The 23527-nt window shown below is 35.3% G+C and overlaps 1 protein-coding gene across 2 annotated transcripts in view; it reads left to right on the forward strand.

Moving 5' to 3' along the window:
• LOC150108421 (uncharacterized) overlaps positions 1–23527 on the forward strand; it is a 111168-nt gene that overhangs the window by 71499 nt on the left and 16142 nt on the right. For both annotated transcript variants that reach the window (XM_090415835.1, XM_090415836.1), the window contains one exon: positions 15822–15936. In XM_090415835.1, the coding sequence (XP_090271961.1) occupies positions 15822–15936 (115 nt within the window). The remainder of the gene's footprint in view (positions 1–15821; positions 15937–23527) is intronic.

The following is a 23527-nucleotide window of genomic DNA, read 5'->3' on the forward strand; positions in this document are numbered from 1 at the left end:
GGATATATTGCAGGACATGGAAATATGAGATCTTGAGTGATTGTGGATAGGGATCTAAAATATAGAGGACACATTACCAAAATTGTGAGAACAACACAACAAATTTTGACAATGACGCAAAGGACACTGAATTTTAAGGTGCCCTCTACAAAATCTAAGTAACGATATCCATACTGGTAGTCATTTATTAGTTGAGGAACTTCAAGAGAATGTAGGAGGTGAATATTGTTCATCTTACTATTGTTTTATAGAGACTTGAGGTGAGAGGAATCGGACATTAATTTGAAGATAACTATTCAATCTTCATAGAGATGGATTATTTGTGGGCTAATTTCCAGGTTTTGGGATAAATACCAGTAGAATAAGCATAAAGAAGCAGCACATATCAGGAGTCAACTCTTGAGCACAAACAATTGGAGAAATACCATCAACACCAGGAGACTTGGTTAACCAATGTCTACAAAAATTTTCCTATTATTTTCTGGCCAAAGATAACACAGTCCAACACAATTTTTGCTGACTTTTATATGAGACTTGATTTTTACTAATTTGGGTGCGCTGATTTCAAATATCAAACCCATTTTTCTCTATCACATCAGGTTTTTCCTCTATGGCATTTTCCTTTTGCTAATTTGTAAGTTTTTTATAGTTTTAAGGAGGCAGTACTATTTAGAGGATCAAAAAAATCGATTTTTTAATATTTTCTGAAAGTATGTACTTTTAAAAATTTGTTCCTAACTTTTTGTCAAGAAATTCTAAAACTTCCCGAAGATATAGCCTATTATTCAAAGCGGTGCGCAGATCAGAATCGGAGCGATCACCGCTCTCGCTTGTTATTAAAAGAATAAATGCGTAAGAACCTGCAACGGCACGTACTGGCACTTTGAATGCGAGAGAGGCTGATAATTAGATACATAACTACTTAACAATAGTCATTAAAAATTACAAGAATATTTATAAAAAAAAATAACAGTTTTACTTACACATGAGTTTCAGGGAATAAATTTTTGTTTGTAGCAATTTCTGCTGTGTGTTCTGTTTTCGCAATCCCTTTGAATACTCCAACAGTAGTCGGCCATCATGTGAGAATCCCATCTTCCTTGGTACCAATCTTCCATAGTTTTTAAGTCTTGATGAAATCTTTTGCCTTGTTCATCGCTTACAGCACCTAAATTCTCGGGAAATCTATCAAGATGACTGTATAGGAAATGAAGCTTTATGCTCATGTTGCAACTTAGGTGCTGAACATTTTCAAGCATTGTTTCCACTAGATCTTTGTAATTGCATGCTTTTTTGTTTCCAAGAAAATTATTCGCAACCATGGTAAATGAAGTCCAGGCCTCTTAATTTCGTTCATAGAGGTGATTAAATTTGGGTCTCTCGTTAAAGTTCTAATTTGCGGTCCATCAAATACACCGGCTTTAATTTTTTCATAACTAAGTCGTGGAAATTTTTCACATATGTATTGGAAATAATCACCTTGTAAATCTAAAGCTTTAACATACTGCTTCATAAGACCTAGTTTGATGTGTAGAGGTGGAAAAATGATTTTTTCTCTGTCGATTAAAGGTTGATTTATAGCAATCTGTTCTCCAACATTTAAGGATATTCTAAGAGGCCAATGTTTCTGACTCCAGTGTTGGTTTCTAGCTCGACTATCCCAGAAGCATAGAAAACACGGAAACTTTGTATATCCTCTTTGAAAGCCAAGTAAAAAGTTCACCATTTTAAGATCCACACAGATGATCCAGTTATGGTCTGTATATTTTAATAACTTCAGAACCTTTTTAATGTCCTCATTTGTTTCCTTTAAGTGGACTAAATAGCAATAGGAATTGAGCCATATACATTCCCATTGTGTAGTAAGACACACTTGAGACTTCTGCTTGAACTGTCGATAAATAAATGCCACTCATTTGGATGATATTGTACAACACTCATTTCAGTTAGTAAACCTGACACATTGTTACAGTAAACAAACTCACGCTCGTGTTTAAAATATTGTACAAGATTACTTTCCCTGCTATGATAAAAAGTTATCTTCGTATCTTGCTCCAGTAAGTTTTTTTCATTTAACCTTGAAGCTAACAATTCCGATGTTTCCTTTGATAGGCCCAAATCTCTTACTAAGTCATTCAATTCCGCTTGAGTAAAACGTTGCAGTCCAGAACTAGAAATTAAATTTTCATTGTCTAAATCAACATCCGAGTCTTGCTCCTCAAGAACATCTGGCATATCCCGATCATGCTCGTTCTCAAGTAAAGGAAGTCCTTTATAAATTGGCACGGCTATTTCGTTGGAATGAGCAACTGGCCGAATTGCTGAGTCGAGATTTGGATACACAATTTTTTCTTATTCTTCTTCTTATAACCAGAAGTCTGAACTAAACAAAAATAGCAATCATCTACGTGATTTTTCGGTTCACGCCAAATCATTGGATTGCCGAAAGCTAATTTTTGGCGTTTTTATTATTATTATTATTATTACCACGGGCTACTCCAGGAGTCCTTAGACTCATCGAGGGAGGCCCTAAACATCATGTTCACACAGCTGTTCAACATTCTCACAGTATCTATCATACCTTGCCTTGAACTCGCTCACTGTCATAGCACCCACAACAGACTCTGGCAGCTTATTCCACTCATTTACCACTCTAAAAGTAAAGAACCCAGCTCTAACACCCCTGCTAACCACGCTCTTGCCCAGCTTCCATGGGTGTCCCCTAGTTCTCCCACCACCAGTCCTGATCTCAAAAATATCATCTGAATTAATCCTATAGAATCCTTTTAGCAATTTGAATGTCTCAATCATATCTCCCCTTTTCCGCCTATCAACTAGTTTCTGCAACCCACAAATCTTCAACCTGTTCTCATATGGTTCATTCCATAGACCTGCTATCATCTTAGTCACTCGCCTCTGGATCCTCTCAACCTCCTCCCCATCAAGAAGGAACCGAGGTGACCAAATCTGGGCACAGTAGTCGAGATGAGGTCTTATCAGGTCTCGGTACAGAGGTACAATAACTTGTTTTTCTCTGCTCGTCAAGGTATTTTTCAACAACCAAGTGAGTTGATGAGCTGATTTAGCTACTTTCACAATGTGCCCCCTAAACTTCATCTCCCTATCAACCAACACTCCCAAGTCCCTGGCCTCATCAATTTCTTGGAGTACAGTTCCACCAATGTGGTATACTGCTGCTAATCTTTTCACTCCGAAATGCATAACCTTACATTTTGTCACATTAAATTGACATCCATTCTCCTTAGTCCAGAACTCCAATCTATCTAAGTCATCTTGCAAGACTTTGACATCTTCTGCATTCACTATCGCCCTACCCAACTTTGCATCATCAGCGAACAAATGAACTGTCCCACTTAGACCCTTCCCTATATCGTTAATGAACAGATTAAACAGCAGTGGTCCAAGAACAGAACCCTGTGGCACACCACTAGTCACAGGCCGTTTTTTGGACTCTACTCCTGAATAAACTACTCTTTGATATCTCTCCATCAGCCACCCAGCTATCCATCTCGCCAACCCTATATCCATTCCCATATGTTGTAGTTTACGGATTAGAATTCCATGTGGTATCCTGTCAAACGCCTTTTCCCTTGCTCCACTGTCGTAAATTTTCTACACATGACTTACACACTTTATTTGGAGCCCATGAATTGTCCTGATCTGCAAGTTTTACATCAAAGCATGCAAAGTACACTTTCTTAATGAAATCAGTGATATTTGTCCTTTGACTGAGAACAGTAAAGCTGCCACAAATGTAGCAGAAGGAATCTACACTATTGACACATTTTCAAGTAGTAGACATGATGTATTTTCTTCACTGCCGACTAACATGCAATTAACAAGACAAAAAAACCGGAGACTTTATTGAAACGTTATAAGCGCTCATCATACTTTCACGATCAATTAACGATTGACTGATTTCGATCGTTCTTTGTTCGCTATGATGCATATAGCATTCATTTGTTTTAGGCAGTTGTCATCGCCTACTTTTCATCACCTAAATGTATTAGGCTGGTTATCGGCCTCTCTCACATTCAAAGCGCCAGTACATGCCGTTGCAGGTTCTTATGCATTTATTCGTTTACTAACAAGCGAGAGCGGTGAGCGCTCCGATTCTGATCTGCACACCGCTTTGAATAATAGGCTATATCTTCGGGAATTTTTCGAATTTCTTGATAAAAAAGTTAGGAACAGATTTTTAAAAGTACATACTTTTAGAAAATAATATTAAAAAATCGATTTTTTTGATCCTCTAAATAGTACTGCCTCCTTAAAACTATCAAAAACTTATAAATTAGCAAAAAGAAAATGCCATAGCGGAAAAACCTGACGTGATAGAGAAAAATGGGTTTGATATTTGAAATCAGCACACCCAAATTAGTAAAAAAACAAGTGTCAGATCATAATCAGCAGAAAAAAAATTTTTTATTGTTGGCCAGTGTAATTCATTGAGTACTTGAAATAGTCAGGAGACATCTGCCTAGTTAACTGTGCAGGAATTTGAGAAGGAGAGAGAGACAGGAAGGTGGCTTTTTCTATGGGTGGTGGTGTAGATATGATAGAATCATCCATGTGTCAATGATGGGAGAAAGTTGGACAGAAGTTGCGGCTGATAGTTTTGGTAAGAGAGCAAATAACTTCCATTTGAACAGGATGCAAGCTTCCTGCTTTTAAGTTCTTTTGGATGTGTTACTAGTTTTCTTGGAGTTATTCCTGGCTTTAGTATAATTAGAATAGGAAGATGGAGTTTTGGATGAAAGCTAGTTACGGTAATGCTAAATTCTTGAATAGCCTTGGCACACCTTTTGAAGCAGCTTAAATAGGAGGGAATTTAGTGTGGAATGAAGAATAAATGTTTCCATACCAATAAGAATTATTTTGGTGATATGTTGAATGCATAAGTTTTGGTGAGATGACCAGAAACAATAATCCAGCCAGATGAAAGAGGAATAGAAATTGCAAAGATCATCCCATTTGGTATTCTTATAATGCTATACGGTGTGTGGATAAGAGTGGTTGTATACATCTTGCTCCATGTGGAGAAGAGATCTGCACTAATGATCTGAATTTTCTAGGGGACAGGCATTGACATTGTCACTAGTAATCGAGAGATTTGGGGTTTTTTAGTATTCTGGTGGGTATCTGAGCAGTGTTTTGTTGAGAATTGAGATAGATAAACTGGGGGTGCTTAGTATATTGAAAAATAACAATGTGAATACAGCAGTGGGCCTGGATGGTATTTCAGCTTGTATGCTATGAGAATGTGCAAGTGAAATGGCAGTGCCTCTGACAAAGTTGTTTAATCTAAGTCTCAGCTCTGGCAAGTTCCAAGGGAGTGGAAAGAGGGTAAAATACCTCCATTCCATAAAGGCGGTTCCAAGACCAATTGCAGACCAATTAATATTTCTGGAGTGGTGGTTAAAGTATTTGAAAAATTAAAAGTAGAATTCAGGAATCAGTGGATACAAATATGGTACTCTATACGGAACAGCATGGCTTTGTAAAAGGGAATTCTTCCTCAGTAATTTATTCACATTTTATAATAAGGTGACAGCAGAGTTGGATAAAGAAAATGGCTACACCATGATACTGCTGGACTTTGCAAAGGCATTTGACAGAATATCACATGGCAAATTATTACAGAAGTTGGTAGCATGGGTGGGGGGGGACTGTAAACATCAGAGGAGTGGAATCAAGGCAAATTAGGGTGACTAGTGGAGTGCCCAGGGCTCTGGACTAAGACTACTACTCTTTAATTTGTACATTAATGATATAGTGGAAGATTTGAGGGAGATATTCAGTTGTTTGCTGATGATGTAAAACTGAGGAGGGAAGTAGTTGATAAAGGTGATATAGCTATCTTTGCAGAATGATTTTAATAAATTGGCAGTGTGGGGTGGGCAAAGGACAAAGGTTGTAAAATGTAAAATAATGTACTTTGTGATGAAAGGATTACATACTTTTGTATCATATTTGTATTATTTTGTAAACCAGTCACCATTGATGATACAAATATTACATTTGTATCATCGATGGTGCTGGTTTAGGAAATTGATGACACTAGGAATCTGGGGGTAATGGTGGATGGAGATTTGTAATTCAGAGGACATTGCAAGAGTTGGAAAAATAGCTCAGAGGATTACTTGGATGTTGAAGAATGCATTGACAAGTAAAAATAGAGGGTATTTCCCTCTTTATAAGTCTATGATTTTGCCACATGTTGACTATTATGCATAGATTTGGACACCGTTTCTGGAACCTGAAGGTGGTGGAGATGATTTAGAGACCAAGCTCGTGATAGGTCTGCAGAATGTTCCCTATAAGGATAAATTGAAGATGTGTGGGTTGCAGAGTTTAGTTGACAGGCAGAGAAGAAAGGATATGATAGAAACTTATAAGTTACTTATTTATTCATATGGCATGAATATCAAAACATGCAGTACGATACACTTTAATAACATATAAAATTAAAAGGTTACATCCATATTGGTCAGATAGTTCATAGCTTCGGGTGTAGCACTTAAAAAGTCCAATATAAGTTACTAAAGGGATTCTATAAGATTGACACAAACAAACTTTTTCAATACATAAGGATTAGGGAGAAAACAAGAGATCACTAATGGTTAGTAAGGGTGTGCAGATGGATAGTGTGATCTCCGACAATAAGTAGTCTTTTGACCCCATGGAATGCCTGTATAAATAATAAAGACAGAAAATCAAAAGAGTTCACAATGGTTAATGGTATATGGAGAACAATAGACAGCAAATGAATGTGATATAATGGGCGAAGAGAATTTTTTTTTAGCCAAAGCTTAACCCAAAGCAGGAGATTCTAAGTTGGATATTCTTTGGCATGTTATGTCAAAGGAAACATATGTACAGACACATTTTTTTAGGTAGGAGTCAAGAGTATGAAGATTATTTGGATGTTGAAGAACACATTGACAAGTGAAAATAGAGAGGTTATTATCCCTCTTTATAAAGCTATGATAAGAACATTCATCTCTCCATGTGTTTGTGAGACCCAAACTAGGAAAGCCAATGCTCAAGTAATGCTTGAGGAGATTAGAATTTGAGTTTTTAGGAGTAGATGGGATTTGCAGGCTGGAAATGGATGCTGAGGTTGGAGCCATGTTGTGAATTTGAAATATTCTGCAAAATTTGAGTCCCTATTCATGTTTGGGTTTCCGTGGTGGCTATTGGTAATACTTGATTTTTGAGAGTAGTATGATGTGCATGCGTTGCTGTAGCTGTAGAAGAACAAAATTGTTTATCATGTCACAGTACCTCAGCAGTAACTGAGCAGGTCACAGGACCTGACTTGTGAACGTCCTCAAAGAATGGTCCAGTGACAAAACCCACACCAGACAGTAACTCGGAGTGAATGCAAAGGAATTTGTTGGATTGCTTGTGGATTTTGTGTATCTTAGGCCCATAACAGGGCAATTGTGGGTATTCACAGCTCTGTTCAGGTGAAAGTGAGCCTCATCTCCCCACAAAATCATCCATTGCCATGCAGCATTCATCTCTACTCGAGCAAGAATGTTAATCGACTTTCAAAAGTCCTACAGGCCCAACTCCTGTATCAGGGTTATCTTGAGTGGATAGAAATGTAGAATCATCTATAGAATTTTCCTGACAGTTGCGCAAGGCACATCTATATGTGTCTTGATACAGCATATGCACTGCAGGAACCAATACTGTTATTCATGGCTGCTCCACAATGGAAGTAGCAACTTCATTCACTTGTTGTGAAGTGATTGATTTGCACAACCACTTCCAAGTTTAACTCCCAATGATCATGTTTCTTCAAAATGACTAATCATTCATTGCAGAGCACATGGAGATAGTGGACCTCATTGACATTTGTTCAGGTGAAATTTGTGGAGTGCAGCAACAGTATCGTATTTGTTTATGTAGTTCAGCTTCATGAGCAAAGCATGTTGGGGCAAGGTTAGTGTAGTCACTGTAGATGGTATTAACAACCAAAATGAAGGGGAAAATCCTGTGTCCATCTTTTTAAACCTTCAAACTTAAGTAGGTATGTTGTTATCAAGATATTATGAATCACTTTGCACTTTCTTTCTGTTGATTCAGTTTTGGAAGGGAAGGTCTTGTCAAGAGTGATAAGGTACTGATGGAAAGCACAGAAGACAGAAAAATGGCTGGTTGAAGTTGGTCAGAATTTGTGTGCCAGTTAATCACTAGAAAGCATGCATCCACTAAAAATAAAAATTTCTTTTCCAGAATGTCCAGCCTGCAGCACTTCAGAGCTTTAAATGATCTATCTGTACTAGCAAGTGAAGATTTTGGAAAAATTAGTTAGGGCCTGCATTCAGAAATGGGTTGACAGTGAATCTCTACTTTGCAATGAACAACATGGGTTTACTAAGAGAAGGGCATGGTTTAGCAACTTGCTCACATTCTATAACAATGTTACTATTGAACTAGACAAGGGGAACAGATACACCATGATACTTTTGGATTTTGCTAAGGCTTTTGACAGAATACAACATGACAGACTGCTGCATAAATTGGAGAAAATGGGTTTGGGTTATACAATATTAGCATGGATAAGAGCAGGGTTTCTCAAACTTTTTCTACGACGGAACACTTCACAAATCCTGAAATTTTCACAGAACACCTTGGTTATTTTGTAATGTATTAATTAATAATTAATTGGTAATTTAGCTAATTTTTAATATTAATTAATAATCGGTAATTGGTTGTTAATTAATTAAACATCAATTAAAGTTTAATTCAATTGGTGTTTTAATTGATTTAATTAAAGCATCAATAAACCATCATTAAATTTGTGCTAATTTTCATTGACATATCATAATATCACCAAATATTATTTATAATATAAGTACTTATGAGTGAATGCAGACTTTTTCTCCTGTGTGCTGGTAGTTTCCCCCTCCTTTTATACATCCTGCAGATCATTGTAGGTTGAGGTGGATGACTCACTATCTGTTCCGTCACAAACACCTTCCATAAGAGATTTCTTAATACCAAAATTCAACAAAGTGCCTTGTCTCTTATTCATATTAGATTTTAAATCTGTATTCCTATTTTAAAAAAATCACAACACTCCGGTTTCAGAACAAGCACTTGCACACTGCAATACGAACTTGCGAAGACAGTATTCAGTATTACTAGATCTGAGAACCAGATACAGACTACCTTGATCTTCAATTTCAGTAGAAAAATTATCTTTATACTTCCTTGCTGATTGGTCACTGATATTTGCTACACAGATGTCATTTCCTTCAGTGTTGAGAGCAGAGGATATGCCACCATTGTTATAATCCACTTGCAGGCAATTTTTATAACCCGTCATAAACAGCGGTATTCCCTTTCCCAAATGTTGAAAGGTTTCGATGTGCGAAAATTAACGATACACAGATGTTATCAGGAGTTCTGAGTCTGAGCTTTTTGACATATTCACGAATATTATTCTCCTTAGAATATTTCTACTATAAAATATTTATTCATGAAAAATGCTTAGAAAACTAAAATGACAAATTCCAGACTTCTCGCAGAACACAGAGTGAGAAACCCTGGATAAGATGATGGCTGACTGACAGATATCAAAAAGTGGATCAGTGCTTGGTCCACTGTTATTCAATCTGTACATTAATGATATTGGAAAGGATTTGACAAGTGACATACAGTTATTTGCTGACGATGCAAAGATAGGGAGGGTAATCGGGAACTGCTGCTGATATGCAGTCTGTACGGAATGATTTGAATAGGCTGGAATTGTGGGCATGGGAAAATGGGTGTCAGTTCAATGTCAGTAAATGTAGTCATTCACTTCGGCATGATTACATATCCAATGTCGTATTATATTGGTGGGATTAGGCTAGAAGAAACTGATGAGGCTAGGGATCTTGGAGTATTAATAGATAGGAAGTTGAAGTTTATGGGCCATGTGGCAAAGATTGCAAATACAACTCAAAAGATAATTGCAATGCTAAAATGAATGTACACATGTAAAGATAAGGATGTTATTTTGCCTCTTTACAAGGCCTTGATAAGACCTCACTTGGACTATGGTGCGCAAGTCTGGTCTCCTGGATTCTGTTGTAATTCTGATATATTGGAGGGGGTACAAAGGCTAGTGTTAAAAATGATATCAGGATTGTGGAATACTGATTATGAAGACAGATTGAGAATTTGTAGATTGCAGACACTAGCAAACAGGAGAAAGAGGGGTGATATGATTATATGATTGAGACATATAAACTACTGAAAGGGTCATACAGGATTTCAATTGACGGAATTTTTCAATTTATGGAGGGTGGGGAAAGGACAAGAGGGCATCCTTGGAAGCTGAGAATGAAGGCTTCCAAGAAGGGTATAAGGGCTAGATTTTTCTCTCAGAGGGTGGTGTGTGATTGGAATGGACTGCCATTGGATGTTGTGAGTGCAAGCAGTGTGAATGAATTCAAGCATAAGTATGATAACTGGTTTGTGTAGTATGTGGCCTCCCTCGATGAGTCTCTGACTCCCTGGAGGTCTCTCGTAATAATAATAATATTCTCCTTTATGACATCCATTGTTCTTTCCAAAAATATGATAAAGATGCTCATGGATAAAAGATAACTAACATTGGGTTTATAGATCGTAATAATTATTTAATAAACCTACTAGTTTCACAACTTAAGCTAGTGGCTTCATCTGGGTTAAGGATGGACATACAAATATACAAATGTTTCCTACACATTGGGTGTTTAGTTATGTAATGATTCATATTTAATGCTTATTTGTGTGTTCATCCTTAACCCAGGTGAAGCCGCTAGATTAAGTGCAAAACTAATAGATTTATTAAATAATTATTACGACCTTATAAACCCAGTGTTAGTTATTTTTTATTACATTAGTTTTTTGGTCAAAAAAAAAATTAACATGCTAATCATGCTCAAGGATGTTGGATCTCCTTGTCTCCTGCCTCTTGTTGTCCAGAACCATCTTCCTATTTTTCCACAATAGATATATCATGTTCCTATCCACTCCATAAGATTCAAATACTGCCCATGCCACAAGTCAACAAAGCAGGCATGAATATTTTATTTTTATGTAGAGTTTTTTCCACAATTAATCTTAACATTAACATTTGGTGCACAATATTTTCTCTCCTGAATCCTGCTTGCTCATCTTTTAGATTCTTCCATTAGTTTCCTTATTCCTTTTGTTAATATCATAAGTACTTTCCCTACATGACTCTAATATCCATTCACCTTTTTGTGAATGAGTATTAGAATTGATTTTGTCCATTCTTTTGGTACTCTCCCTTTGTCCCATGCAATGTTACACAACTGGTGTAGTTAATCTATCATCACCTAATGTTTCAGCATCTCTCTCTCTCTCCAGTGATTTCATCATTTCCAAGACATTTATGGTTCTTCAGATTCTTTTGTGTTTAGTGGTAATATTTCTCTCAATTCATCGATTAACCTTTTTTGGACCTCGTCTCCCTGTGTCTTTTATAACTTTGAGCAGTATCTTGTCAGTCTCTCTCTCTCTCTCTCTCTCTCTCACTCACTCTCCCCTATTTCTTTTGTGTTCAAAGATTTCACCCATTTCATGTTTTATGGTTCTTTGCTTTGGGCTCCATTTCAGGTTGATGTTTCTGATCACGTTGTACTTCTGTTCTGTATTCAGTGTGGTATTTATTGATATCTGCATACTGTTCCTCTACCATTTTGATTTGTCTCTTCTATCTTCTTTATTTCATTGCATTTTGTTCTATAATGTTTTTCCATTTCCACAAAAATCCCTCTTGTCTAACCTTTAATGCTTTTTTTTTTTTTTTTTTTTTTTTTTTAATTAGCTTTAATGTCTCCTGAGAGAGAGCTTTTTTTTTTTGGCTTCTCTGTCTCTGGACTGTTTCTCTCTTGATTGCAGAATCACTTTGTTGTTTCGACCTTTGAGTTCCTTTTCCAAAATGTTTCAGTTCCAATTCCATGTCTTCTTGAGAAGTTTCACACTGCTGAACTGATATGGTCCATCTCTTGCTCATTATGCTTATGTCAATCATGTCTAGGTGACTGCCATGCAATTTTTTGGTGGAATTTTGTTGTTGCAAATTACCATTCTATGCTTAAAGCAAACTCAAGCAATCTCTTTCCATATTTTCCCATTATTACTTTCCATTCCTCATTGTTCGTTCTAATCTTGGCATCCTAATGCCTCCAAATGATTAGTATCATTCTTTGGTACTGATTTCAAGATTATTTTCAAGTTGCTTTAGAATAACTATTCTTCAGTACTTTCTGAAGTGGGTGAATAGACCTGTATGACTGATATGAAATGGTCTTGCTGAAATTGCCATTATTCTTCCATTTATTACTTTGTATCCTAATAGTGCTTTTCATCTTTTTAATGAGAAGAAATCCAATCCCTACTTCATGTTTGACACTATTTCCAGACCACATGACTCTTCCACTTTTCATCTCCCCCTGATCTGTCCAGTGCATTTTTGCTAATCCAAGGATGTTGCATTAGTATCTGTCCTTCACCTTGCAAAGCATGTCTACTTTTCCAGCAACTCATGAAGTATGGATGTTCATGTTCCTACCAATAACTTGTTTTCCTGGTTGTAATCTTATTGCACTTCTTTATTTGATTTGTCAGTCCAACTACATTTGCCATCAGTTGGGTATGCAGACATTGTTTATCTGGGCAATGTCTGAGCTGGCATGTACTTTTCTTTTGTATTTCCACATTGCACTACATTTCAGTTATGTTTTGTTTTTATGATCAGTACATCAACACTCATCTGACCAACCTTAATGGTTCTTTTAGCAAGACCTAAGATGGGGAATAGATGCTGTTTGCTGCCATCCACTGTGTGTCAGATGTTGCTGTTGCCTGTTGATCCATGTGAAGTATTTCATTTTCCTCCTACCACTCATATCTAAGAGACATTCCCCTATCTGCGACCCAGGAATGTGTCGACCAGGGGTTTCAGGCTCTCCCGATGAGATACTGGCAAATGATGTTATACTCTTAAATAAATCTAGTACAAGTCTGCAAGATTCCATAACTAAATTGAATAACTGCTGTAACAAACTTATTATTTATGAAAATCAGCAATAAAAAGAATCATCAAATTACTGATTTACCTTCAAAAGGTGTATAGGATATGATAGTACTACATGAAAAACTTACATCATCACTAACTTCCTATCTACAATTTTCCTCCAAATCAATCTGTTACCTGTCAAGACTTGAACATTATCAAATCTTATATTTCTATCTTCTAAGGCACTTTTTACTGTATTGATCCACCTATATCCTGGTCTTTTTCCTGCAAATCTGGCCGAGAACACTTGTTTTGCTGATCTCTCGTCTCCCATTCTATTTAAGTGACTATACCACCTAGGATTAGCTCTGCTAACAATGTCAAATTCTTTCATAATATCCTTATTTTTAATGCAATACTGCCATTGATGCCATCTGTTCATGTCCCTAATCTTTCTCAGGACTCTCTCGTATTTGCAATCTCTAGTCTTTGGTCAAGTGTTTTATCTGAAACTCAGCTCTCAGATTCATAAGTTAAAATTGGCTTGAACATTGTCTTCTATACAGCTAATTTAGTGTTTTGACTAATTTCTCTCTTATTCCATATAAATTTATTTAGTTGACTTCTTATCATTCCAGCTTTGTTGATTCTGTTGTCTATTTCCATATTTAATTTACCATCTTCATTAAAAATCGTCCCTAAGTAGCTGAAATGTTTTAATTGTTCCGTAGGTTCTCAATTCACAATGCAGTTGATATTTTCAGTGTTTCTGCATATTTTAATTGTCTTCGTCTTGTTATTGCTGACCTTCATACCATATCTATTACAACAGTTATTCAATTTAGTCAGAGAATCTTGCAGACTTGCGGATTTATTTAGAAGTATAACATCATCCGATAAAGCAAAGAGCTGACATTAACATCCCCAATTTTGATATCATGTTTAATACCACTTTCCTTCATAATATGATCCGTAGTAGAGGTAAGGTGTAGAGACAGTTGTAGATGTCCTCCCGCGATGAGTCTTCGGACTCCTTGGAAGTATCAGGAATAATAATAATAATATAGATAATGAATAACAGAGGAGGGGGGGAGGGTAATGTACATTCTTGTCTGACACCAGATTTAACATTAAACCATCTTCCTGTACTTCAATTTTAACTGCTGACTTACAACTCAAATAAAGACTAAATATTGCTTGATATAATGCCCCATTGACACCATACAACTGTAGTATTTTGAATAGTTTTTCTCTTGGCACCTTGTCATATGCCTTTTCCAGATCTACAAAACTTAAATACAGATTTAAGTTAAGGGATATTACATCCCATATTGTTTCTTAGCCGAATATAGAAACTATATAAAGTTCAGCGATTCCAAGCGTAAACAAATACTAGGATAGTGCAGCAACTGACCCAATTGGTAGTGCAAAACTGAGGCAACTCATAGTAAGGATGGAGCAAGCTCCGATCACTTATTCTTGGTATTTACCCATAATGTGAACTTTGCTCCTAGGAGCTGTATTACTGTTCTACATTATGAGAGAAGGTCACTACCCAGACCGGTTTCAACCTTTATTGAGGTCTCATCAGTGAGTAGGTAGAATAGTTAATACCAAGTTTGTAGCAAACAGAACTTACATCCCTTCTAAGAGAATTGCCAAGAAGGTGTCCTAATAAATTACTAATTATATGAAGAGCCAAAGGCTTCAATTCGGCGACATGAACTTATTTAAGTTAAGGGATATTACTTCCCATATTGTTTCTTAGCCGAATAAGAAACTCAGAGTTTCATGTCAAATATAGAAACTATATAAAGTTTGGCGATTCCGAGCGTAAGTAAATACCCGGAGCAGCACCTGACCCATTTGGTAGTGCAAAACTGAGGCAACTCAAAATAAGGGTGGAGCAAGCTCCGATCACTATTCTTGGTATTTACCCATAATGTGAACTTAGCTCCTAGGAGCTGTATTACTGTTCTACATTATGAGAGAAGGTCACTACCCAGACCGGTTTCAACCTTTATTGAGGTCTCATCAGTGAGTAGGTAGACCTTAACATACTACAACTGCTTTAAAATTATAGTTTTCTTATACTGTGCTATTAATTTTGATATGTAAAGATTTTGTTGCCTATAAGCATTATGTGAAATGGTTCTGGACTAAATTTATGAATAAATAATGAATGAAACAATTTGCAACAAGCAGTAATATGGTGTAATTGTTTCACAAAAATAATCTTACTAAAACAAAGTTTATTTCTTTTTCAAGCTGATGGAATATATAAGTGCAACATATGATTTCAACCACTTTTTTCCCCATACTTATAAAAAGTTTCTCATTCTATTGTCATGGACAGACTTGATGTGATTAAAACTTAATACACAAAATTATTGTGCATTTGGTTCCTGTTTATCTCCAATTACAGCTGTTTACATACTGCATAAGGAATTTGTCTCTGTTACTCTGAGACAAAGCTATGCAAATTAATCCTGTTGAGGGTTCTCTTGAGTGAAAGAATATAGCATTCCATGATGCCTGACTGGCACCTCTCATACATGTTATTTCAACTCTAGCATTCATTTTACATCCATAATTCTGTTATTAGATATGCACATTATGGTCTATAGGGAAATTACTTTGGATAAACTGTTTTCTGTTACTATTCCAGAATAGTTGGATTTATTAAAAATATTTTATGTTATGACAGAAATTTTCTATTTAACCATATTGCTGTATTATTTAAACATCCATATTTATTTTCTCTTAGCGGCTACACATCACCAGAAAGAAAAGGGAACAGTAACAGTTAATACTTCATTAATTATTGGAATTAGTGCTGGTATGATGTTCTTGGTAATATTTCTTGGAGTTAAATTCATGCAGTAAGTTACATTTTATTTAAGTAAACAACTTGGATAAATTTTTTTTTGCTTTCAGTAGTTATACAATTATATGAATGAGAACTTGGGGTCCTTTAGGAAATTCTTGGGAAAATTCAAGAAATACTAATGTACTTCTTGTCTTTATTTAATCTTTAGGCCACTTGTAATACAAATACTAATGTACCACAATTAGCTTGTGGTACATTAGTATTTGTATTATGAGTGGCCTAAAGATTAAATAATTTGCAAATTGCTCTAGAGCAGGGGTGTCAAATTGGCGGGCCGCGTGTGGCTCCCGACGCCTCAAGGAAAGATTTTTTAAAAAAAGGATGATTGCTTTTATAATAAAACAGAAATACTGTATTTACTCAAATATGACTCGCACCCCTGTACCCTGATTTTACTTTATGAAAAAAGAAATTAAAAAGTTTTGCATGTACTGTACATCGCACACGAAAATAAAGTTTAACCACTTTCACGTCTGAACAATAACTCACTCCCCGCAGTAAACAACATGCCTTCTCCAACTGGTATAAAAACGGCACTAACTAATGAATCACATGTCCCTTCCCACATTAACCGTGCTGTTTAGACTTAAGCAAAACTATGTTTCACCAGCAAACACAGTATCTAACTAAAATCTATTGTTTTTAGTTAGATGTGTGTGAGTGCCCCACTAACTCAAACACAAAGCTGCAATAAAGTTCGTAAACGTGTTAAAACTAAGACATATAGAGTGAATGTTGTTAGGACAGTTTCAGATATTATGGAATTTGGTTGAAGAGAATTAGCATTTCAGCTCAAAAATGTTGGCTTGATTTTGTGTTTTGGTAATGCGATCTTTTGTTAATACCGCACCAATCATATCCACATCTTCATAGCTGTTCTATCTCTATTGGCCTGCCATTGCTGCCTATTTTACGTTCTTCTTCCACTTCTCAGACATTCGTGAAGGGTGTTCATTGTGTATCTAAAATCTTGTAAATTACTTGGAATAATGGGAAAGAAGATGATGCTATTTGGATAGATGACTTTCACAATGCACACAAGAAAGTCGCTCTGGAGGCCATTAGTAGCTATAACAAAGAGGAAATTCTTGGTAAGTCATCCCCATTTTCAGTTTTTTTTTCTGAAAACTTTTGTTTCTAAAAATTCCCACATATATCTCGCACCATGATTTTTTAGCTTTAATTTTGGGGGGGAAAAAGTGTGAATTATATTCGAGTAAATACGGTATCGATTTATTTGTTTTCATACGACATTTATAGTTACAATATGGATGCAACGGCCTGCTATAATATTATTACAGTAATAAAAATTTATATCGCAATTTCAATGTTAGATCCAATCCTAATCAATCGTAAACTATATTTGTGCTTTCGTTGTTAATTTACAGCACACTGCTGGTAGCGTACTGAAAAAGTTGAATTCTATTGGCTACCAGCTGTTCATGTGATGTGCAGCATACGCACTCATGGGAATTCAGCTATGAGTTTATAATTGCCTGCTAGAGTCAATCAGTGATCTTTGAAGTCAGTGCGCTGAACACGATTCAACGACAATCTAGCAGTGAGAGAATCTCTTTTATTATTATTTTTTATTTTTATTTGCAATAGTATCACGCACGCACTAGTCTACAATTTTGTATGATTTTATTCAAACATTTTTATAAAAATTAATAATATTAATATTATATTTATTCACCAAGGCAATGTCTCTTTCCAAGCCAAGAAGAAAAAGAAAAATTGCTGATGAGAGGAGAAAATTTCAAGAAAAATGGGAATTAAATTACTTCTGCACTGAAACAAAGGACAAAATTGTCTGAATTATTTGTAATGAAACAATTAGTGCCGCCAAAGAATATAATATAAAAAGGCACAACAATAAAATTCACAAAGAACAATATTCACGCTTTGAGGGTAAACTGAGAGAAGAAAAATTAAATATGAAGAATTCACTTCAAAGTCAACAACTAGTATTTTCAAAAATTATGAAAGATAATTATCTTTCATAATTTTTGAAAATATCACTGCTGATTCATTATAATGAATCAGCAGTGAAAGCCAGTTATGAAATCAGTTATTTATTGGCGAAACATTCTAAACCTTTTAGTAATGGTTCCTTGGTTAAGGAATGTATGATAAAAGCAGCCGAAAACGTATGTCCCAAAAATGTGCAAGTATTTCGCGATATTTCTTTGTCCAAAAATACTATGATCGAAAGAATAACCAAAATGGCAGACAATCTGCGTGACCAGTTGCAAGAAATATCTGCAAACGTACAGTGCTTTTCAATTGCACTTGACGAAAGTTTAGATATTCACGATGTGGCTCAAGTTACTTTGTTTCTTCGGGCTCGCAATGACAATATGAATATTACTGAAAAGTTCTTGGAAATGATTCCCATTCATGGAACCACTACAGGGGGAAGACATTTTTGACGCCGTGTGGGGCATTTTTGAAAAATATCAACTTCCTCTGAATAGGTGTAGCAGTGACAACCGATGGTGCTCCAGCAATGACAGGCAAAAATAAAGATTTTGTGTCAAGACTTGCAGCAAAGTTAAAAGAAATGTATCCAGACATTCCAAAACTGCAATCTTTCCACTGCATTATTCATCAGCAGGTCCTGTGCTCCAAAATGTTGGAAATGAGCTTGTACTTAAGCCTGTGACAAATACCGTGAACTTCATCCGATCCAGAGGCCTTGATCACCACCAGTTTGCACAATTTCTAAAAGGCTTGGAGAGTGAATTTGAAGGGCTACCTTATTACACAGATTCATTGGTTATCTTGTCATAAGGTTCTAAAAAGCTTCTTTTTTTTTTTTTTTTTACCTAGGAGATCAAATTGTTCCCTGAAATGAAAAATCATGATGTTGCATTTCTTAATGATCAGACATGGGTACAAGCTCTGGCATTCTTAGTTGATATTACAGGAAATGTGAATGATTTAAATGTCAAACTTCAGGGAAAAGATCAGTTAATAACACACATGTATGATGCACTGGCAAGTTTTAGATGTAAGTTAGTTTTGTTTCAAAATCATTTAAAAGAGAATATTCTAAATTACTTTCCAATGTGTGAACAGTTGAACAATAAGAATCAAAGAATCAATAGGCGATTTAAAGATTTCAAGGAGCAAGAAAAAGTTTTTTCGCTTTTTATGTATCCTTTTTCCTTTAATTTTGTAAAAGCTCCTATTTGTATTCAAATGGAACTTATTGATTTCCAAAATGATTCCATTCTAAAAGAGAAATACCAAGAAGTTGGTATTTCTCTTTGAATCGGAGTGTTGACAAATAGATTTTTTGTCTCTACCAATGGTGAATGTTAACATTCTTGTCTCCAGGTGTGAAATGCATATGCAAACTGTTTAACAGCATAAATGAGAAGTTTTAACTCCTTTTGTGAGATTGTGAATATTGGTACTGAGGTATGAGGCAAATTCAGTGAGAACAAGCTTATGACAATAAAGAGCTTTAATCGTTTTCATTAGATAACTGTACATATATTTTGACTAAGTTATATATATTAGAAATATAGCTTATTTACATATGTACAAATTTTCCATAACACTAGATGCATTACATGTTTAACATATTCTATTTCAACAAATATTTTCCTTTTACTTATTTCACTATCTCTATTATCTTACCTCGACAAGCTACCTATAGTCTTATATTTAGATATACACACATGAATTGATATGATACACAGACAAACAATAAGTTAACTCTTTGGAAAAAGAATTGTTCACAAAGGTACTCCCTTCTTTCATTCCTGCTCCATTGTTAATCTTGTATGTTGTCTTCCATACACAATCTTCCTTAATCATTCCATCACTTGTTTTTCTTAGTACCATCATTCCGTGCATTATGAAGACAAATATCAGCATGTGAGAAGAGTCGGTGGCAAAGTCAGTCTCCTAAATGGTTGCTGAAATCACTAAGTAGCTGCTCTCTTTGTGCTGTTCATTTTTATTCTCTTTTTCTAGCACCTAGAGCTCTCTACTATGATTTGTGATATAAATTTTGATTTTGGTAGAACTCAGTCATAAGGATGTTCAGCTCTTATGGCTGGGTTCTAACAACATGTCCTTCCAGTGCTCATTCAACTATACAGTGAATTTGAAATATGGATGAGTGCATTGTTATGACTGATTATTATTGATTATTATAAATGAATTAATCCTTGGTCTGGGCCAGTTTTATCATTAGGCGATTTTCTTAAAAGCTACTTGTACTGGGTTTATTGAGAAGTGTTGGCATCTGCATGAAATAAAGAGTTGAGGTTAATATCTCTGATTTCCATAATCAGGTGTAATAACCCTTTCTTTCATTCTGTAATTCATATATATATATATATATATATATATATATGTATAGATGATGAATAACACAAGAAGCATTCACTGTTGGCTTCTGAGTTTACATCAAACTATTCGCTCCTATATCTTTCAATTTTAACAACTAGAGCCTCCGTAGCTCAGTCGGTATAGACGAAGGCCTTTGGTCAGAAAGATTCAATTCCCATCCATGACGTGAGGAACCTTTATATGGTCTCTTTTGACTAAAGGTAAGTTAGCCAGTCTCATATGGAGGCAGATGTTTTTTTCACCAAGAAACTCGGATTTTTCGTCCCTCAGAACAGGCACACCTGCCCGTGAACACACACACACACAGATCTACAGTCATAAAATACATACTTAATCCATCATTAGGAGGGCTCAACCAGTTCTAAGGGACAGTAGAGGAATGAGGGAGAATCCCCATATGAATAAATAAAATAAATTTTGACAACTGACTAAAAACTGATGTGTAGTCTATATATTGCTGTATGTAATATCACTGATTTACACCACATAACTAGCACTTTGAGCAGCTTTTTTTTTTCTTGGTACCTTTTGTGCTTAAACCTGTAAAGTAAAAATATAGACCTGACTGTTCTGTTAAGTCTGAATCTAGCTTATTTTTTCCCCTTGTGTTTCTTTCCAGAATTTTTCTTAGTCTCTTTGCATAAAAGAGAAATTCCCATGTAAAAAACTGATCACACATTCCCATGTGATCAGTGTTTTATTATTATTATGATTTAATAGATGGGTATTTTTGAGAATTCAATCCTTCTGAATTATAGCCTCTATATATGAGTTGACCAGTTATGAATTACTTCAAGCGTAAACTTTGTTTGTTTACACTTAGATTAAACGAAGAATATAATTTCTTGGCATCTTTAATTTATAGTATAACCAAGTGGAAAAACGTTCGGCATCTATCTCCAATCCAGAGTATTTTAGTAATAAGGTGCGACACTTTTTGGCTACTTGTATATGGACATATGACTTCTGCATTACTTCAACCGTAGTATCACTTCTGGGTCTGGCTCCCACTGATGAGACTGCAACCCTATACTAACTACTCTAGGCCTATGATAAGCAATCCTTTACTTTTTCACTTCAATAAAGCTCAAAACCAGTTAAGTCTGGGTAATGACCTTTCCCATAATGCATAGTATTATACTTGTCCATAAGGATATGGACATTATATGGATATAGACTTTGCATTATGGGATACTAAGGCAAATAATATGAAGACATTAGCATCTATATACGAGTTGCTCAGTCCTGAAGTTACTTCACATTTTACACTTGGATAAAGGATTAAACCAAGAATATAATTTCTTGGCATTTTCAAGTTATAGTATAACCAAGTGGAAAAACTTTCAACACCTGAATTATAGGCATACCCCGGTTATACAACACGTTAGGTTCCAGCCCACCATCATGTAACAAAGTTTGTCCTAAAGCAAATCACTGTTTTTTAATTGTAGATCCATGTAATGGTTTCATAACATTTTTAGCCAATCATGTAGATGCATAAATAACATTAATAAATAAAGGATATATTTATGTCAGATTTGAAATAATTTTGTCAAACAAAAAAAGTTATTCTCAATAGCTCAGCTTAAGGGAACGCTCCAATCAGTTTGGTCATCAATCTACACCATTAAAGGTTTTTCCATTTGCCATTAAGTTTGTTGGATTCATTTTCACTTTGCTTAGAACTTTATTTGTTTTTAACAATTGTAGCAACAGTAGTGCAAGTTAATCTTAGCATGTAATGTATAATAGGTTCACTGTATGTATCAGTTAATGTATAATAGCACCCTTACTTTGGATTTTATCTTCCATTATTAACAATAAAATAATAAACTAGTTATAAAAGTTATAATTCGTGGTGAAACACCTAAACATGAGATGTAACATGCAATGATGATGTGAATAAACTGAGTTCACAAATACTGTGCATTGGTTGATTCAAGGCAGCAGCATCATGTCACCAAAACTGTTGTATGAGCCAATCATCATAAAGGAAAGAGTCATTAAGGGAGATATATCTGTATAACCTCCATATTTGAACATAGGTTGAATATCTTCTACTCCAGTGCCTTTATTCATGTTAGATTTCTAATAGCTTTTCTTCAAGTATATTCCTGACTATTAGCTATTCTGATAGCTTTTCTTCAAGTATTTATATATATTCCTGACTATTTCTGCTGAATATTTTCTACCACTGTTCTCTCTCATTTTTAATATTCCAAAGTAATTACAGCAGATCAACAGAATGTCTTCATTTCTTATCACTTCTATAGTATTTTTTGTTCTATTGCTGCCTTCTGTATTCATACCAATCAGTCCATGAATTTTGTTTAGCTACTTGACACAAAATTTGGCTTTCTTACATAATTTTCTCTCTTAGTATACTTCTTCTTCTTCTTTGTCTATGATCTCTTATGCTTTTAAGCGTCGAGATTTTGCCAAAGAGATTTCCATGCCATCCTGTACTTGCTTACTTAAAAATAACTTTCCATATGATTTCTTGTTTCCCAAGACACTCTCTTTAACATCTTCATTCCTCACTGAAGTTCCGATTTTTCTATTTTTGCAGACAACTTCACTACAAGCCTTCCTGGCCGAATGAATTTTTTTCCCTCCAGATTTTGACAATTGGTCTTTAAGAGGCTAGTTTTTATTTTCAAACTCTCATTTTCTATCCAATAATATTTATATATTTGTGTCTCCAGTTCACCTCTGAAAGCTGGTCAAGTTTAATTATTTTTAAAATTTCTGTACATATTTGTATTTTCAATCTGATACTCATTTTTATCCTATTTAAAACTAAATATAATTACTTGCTATTTCATCATCATTTTCCTGATATGAACCCTCAAGAGGTGTTCAGGTTACTTTCATAGCACTACATGATTAAGTTGTCATCATCAAATTCTTGACATGCACCCTCAAAGGATATACATGATATTATGATAGCACTACATGAAGAACTTACATCATCGCATCTAACTTCCTATCAACTATTTTCCTCCAAATCAATCTGTTTGTCAAGATTCTAACATTATCAGATCTTATATTTCTGTTATCTGAGGCAATTTTTACTGTATCAATCCACCTATATCTTGGTCTTCCTCTGGTTCTTTTTCCTGCCAACTTCACAAAGAATACTTGGTTACTTGGGTTGCTAGTCTTTCCTCTCATATTCTGTTTTAAGTGAATGGGATAGGAAACATACCACTGAG

Source organism: Typopeltis vanoorti, chromosome 3 (genome assembly GCF_054136105.1).
Source record: "Typopeltis vanoorti isolate ZY-2024b chromosome 3, IOZ_Tvanoo_1.0, whole genome shotgun sequence".
NCBI lineage: Eukaryota > Metazoa > Arthropoda > Arachnida > Uropygi > Thelyphonidae > Typopeltis > Typopeltis vanoorti.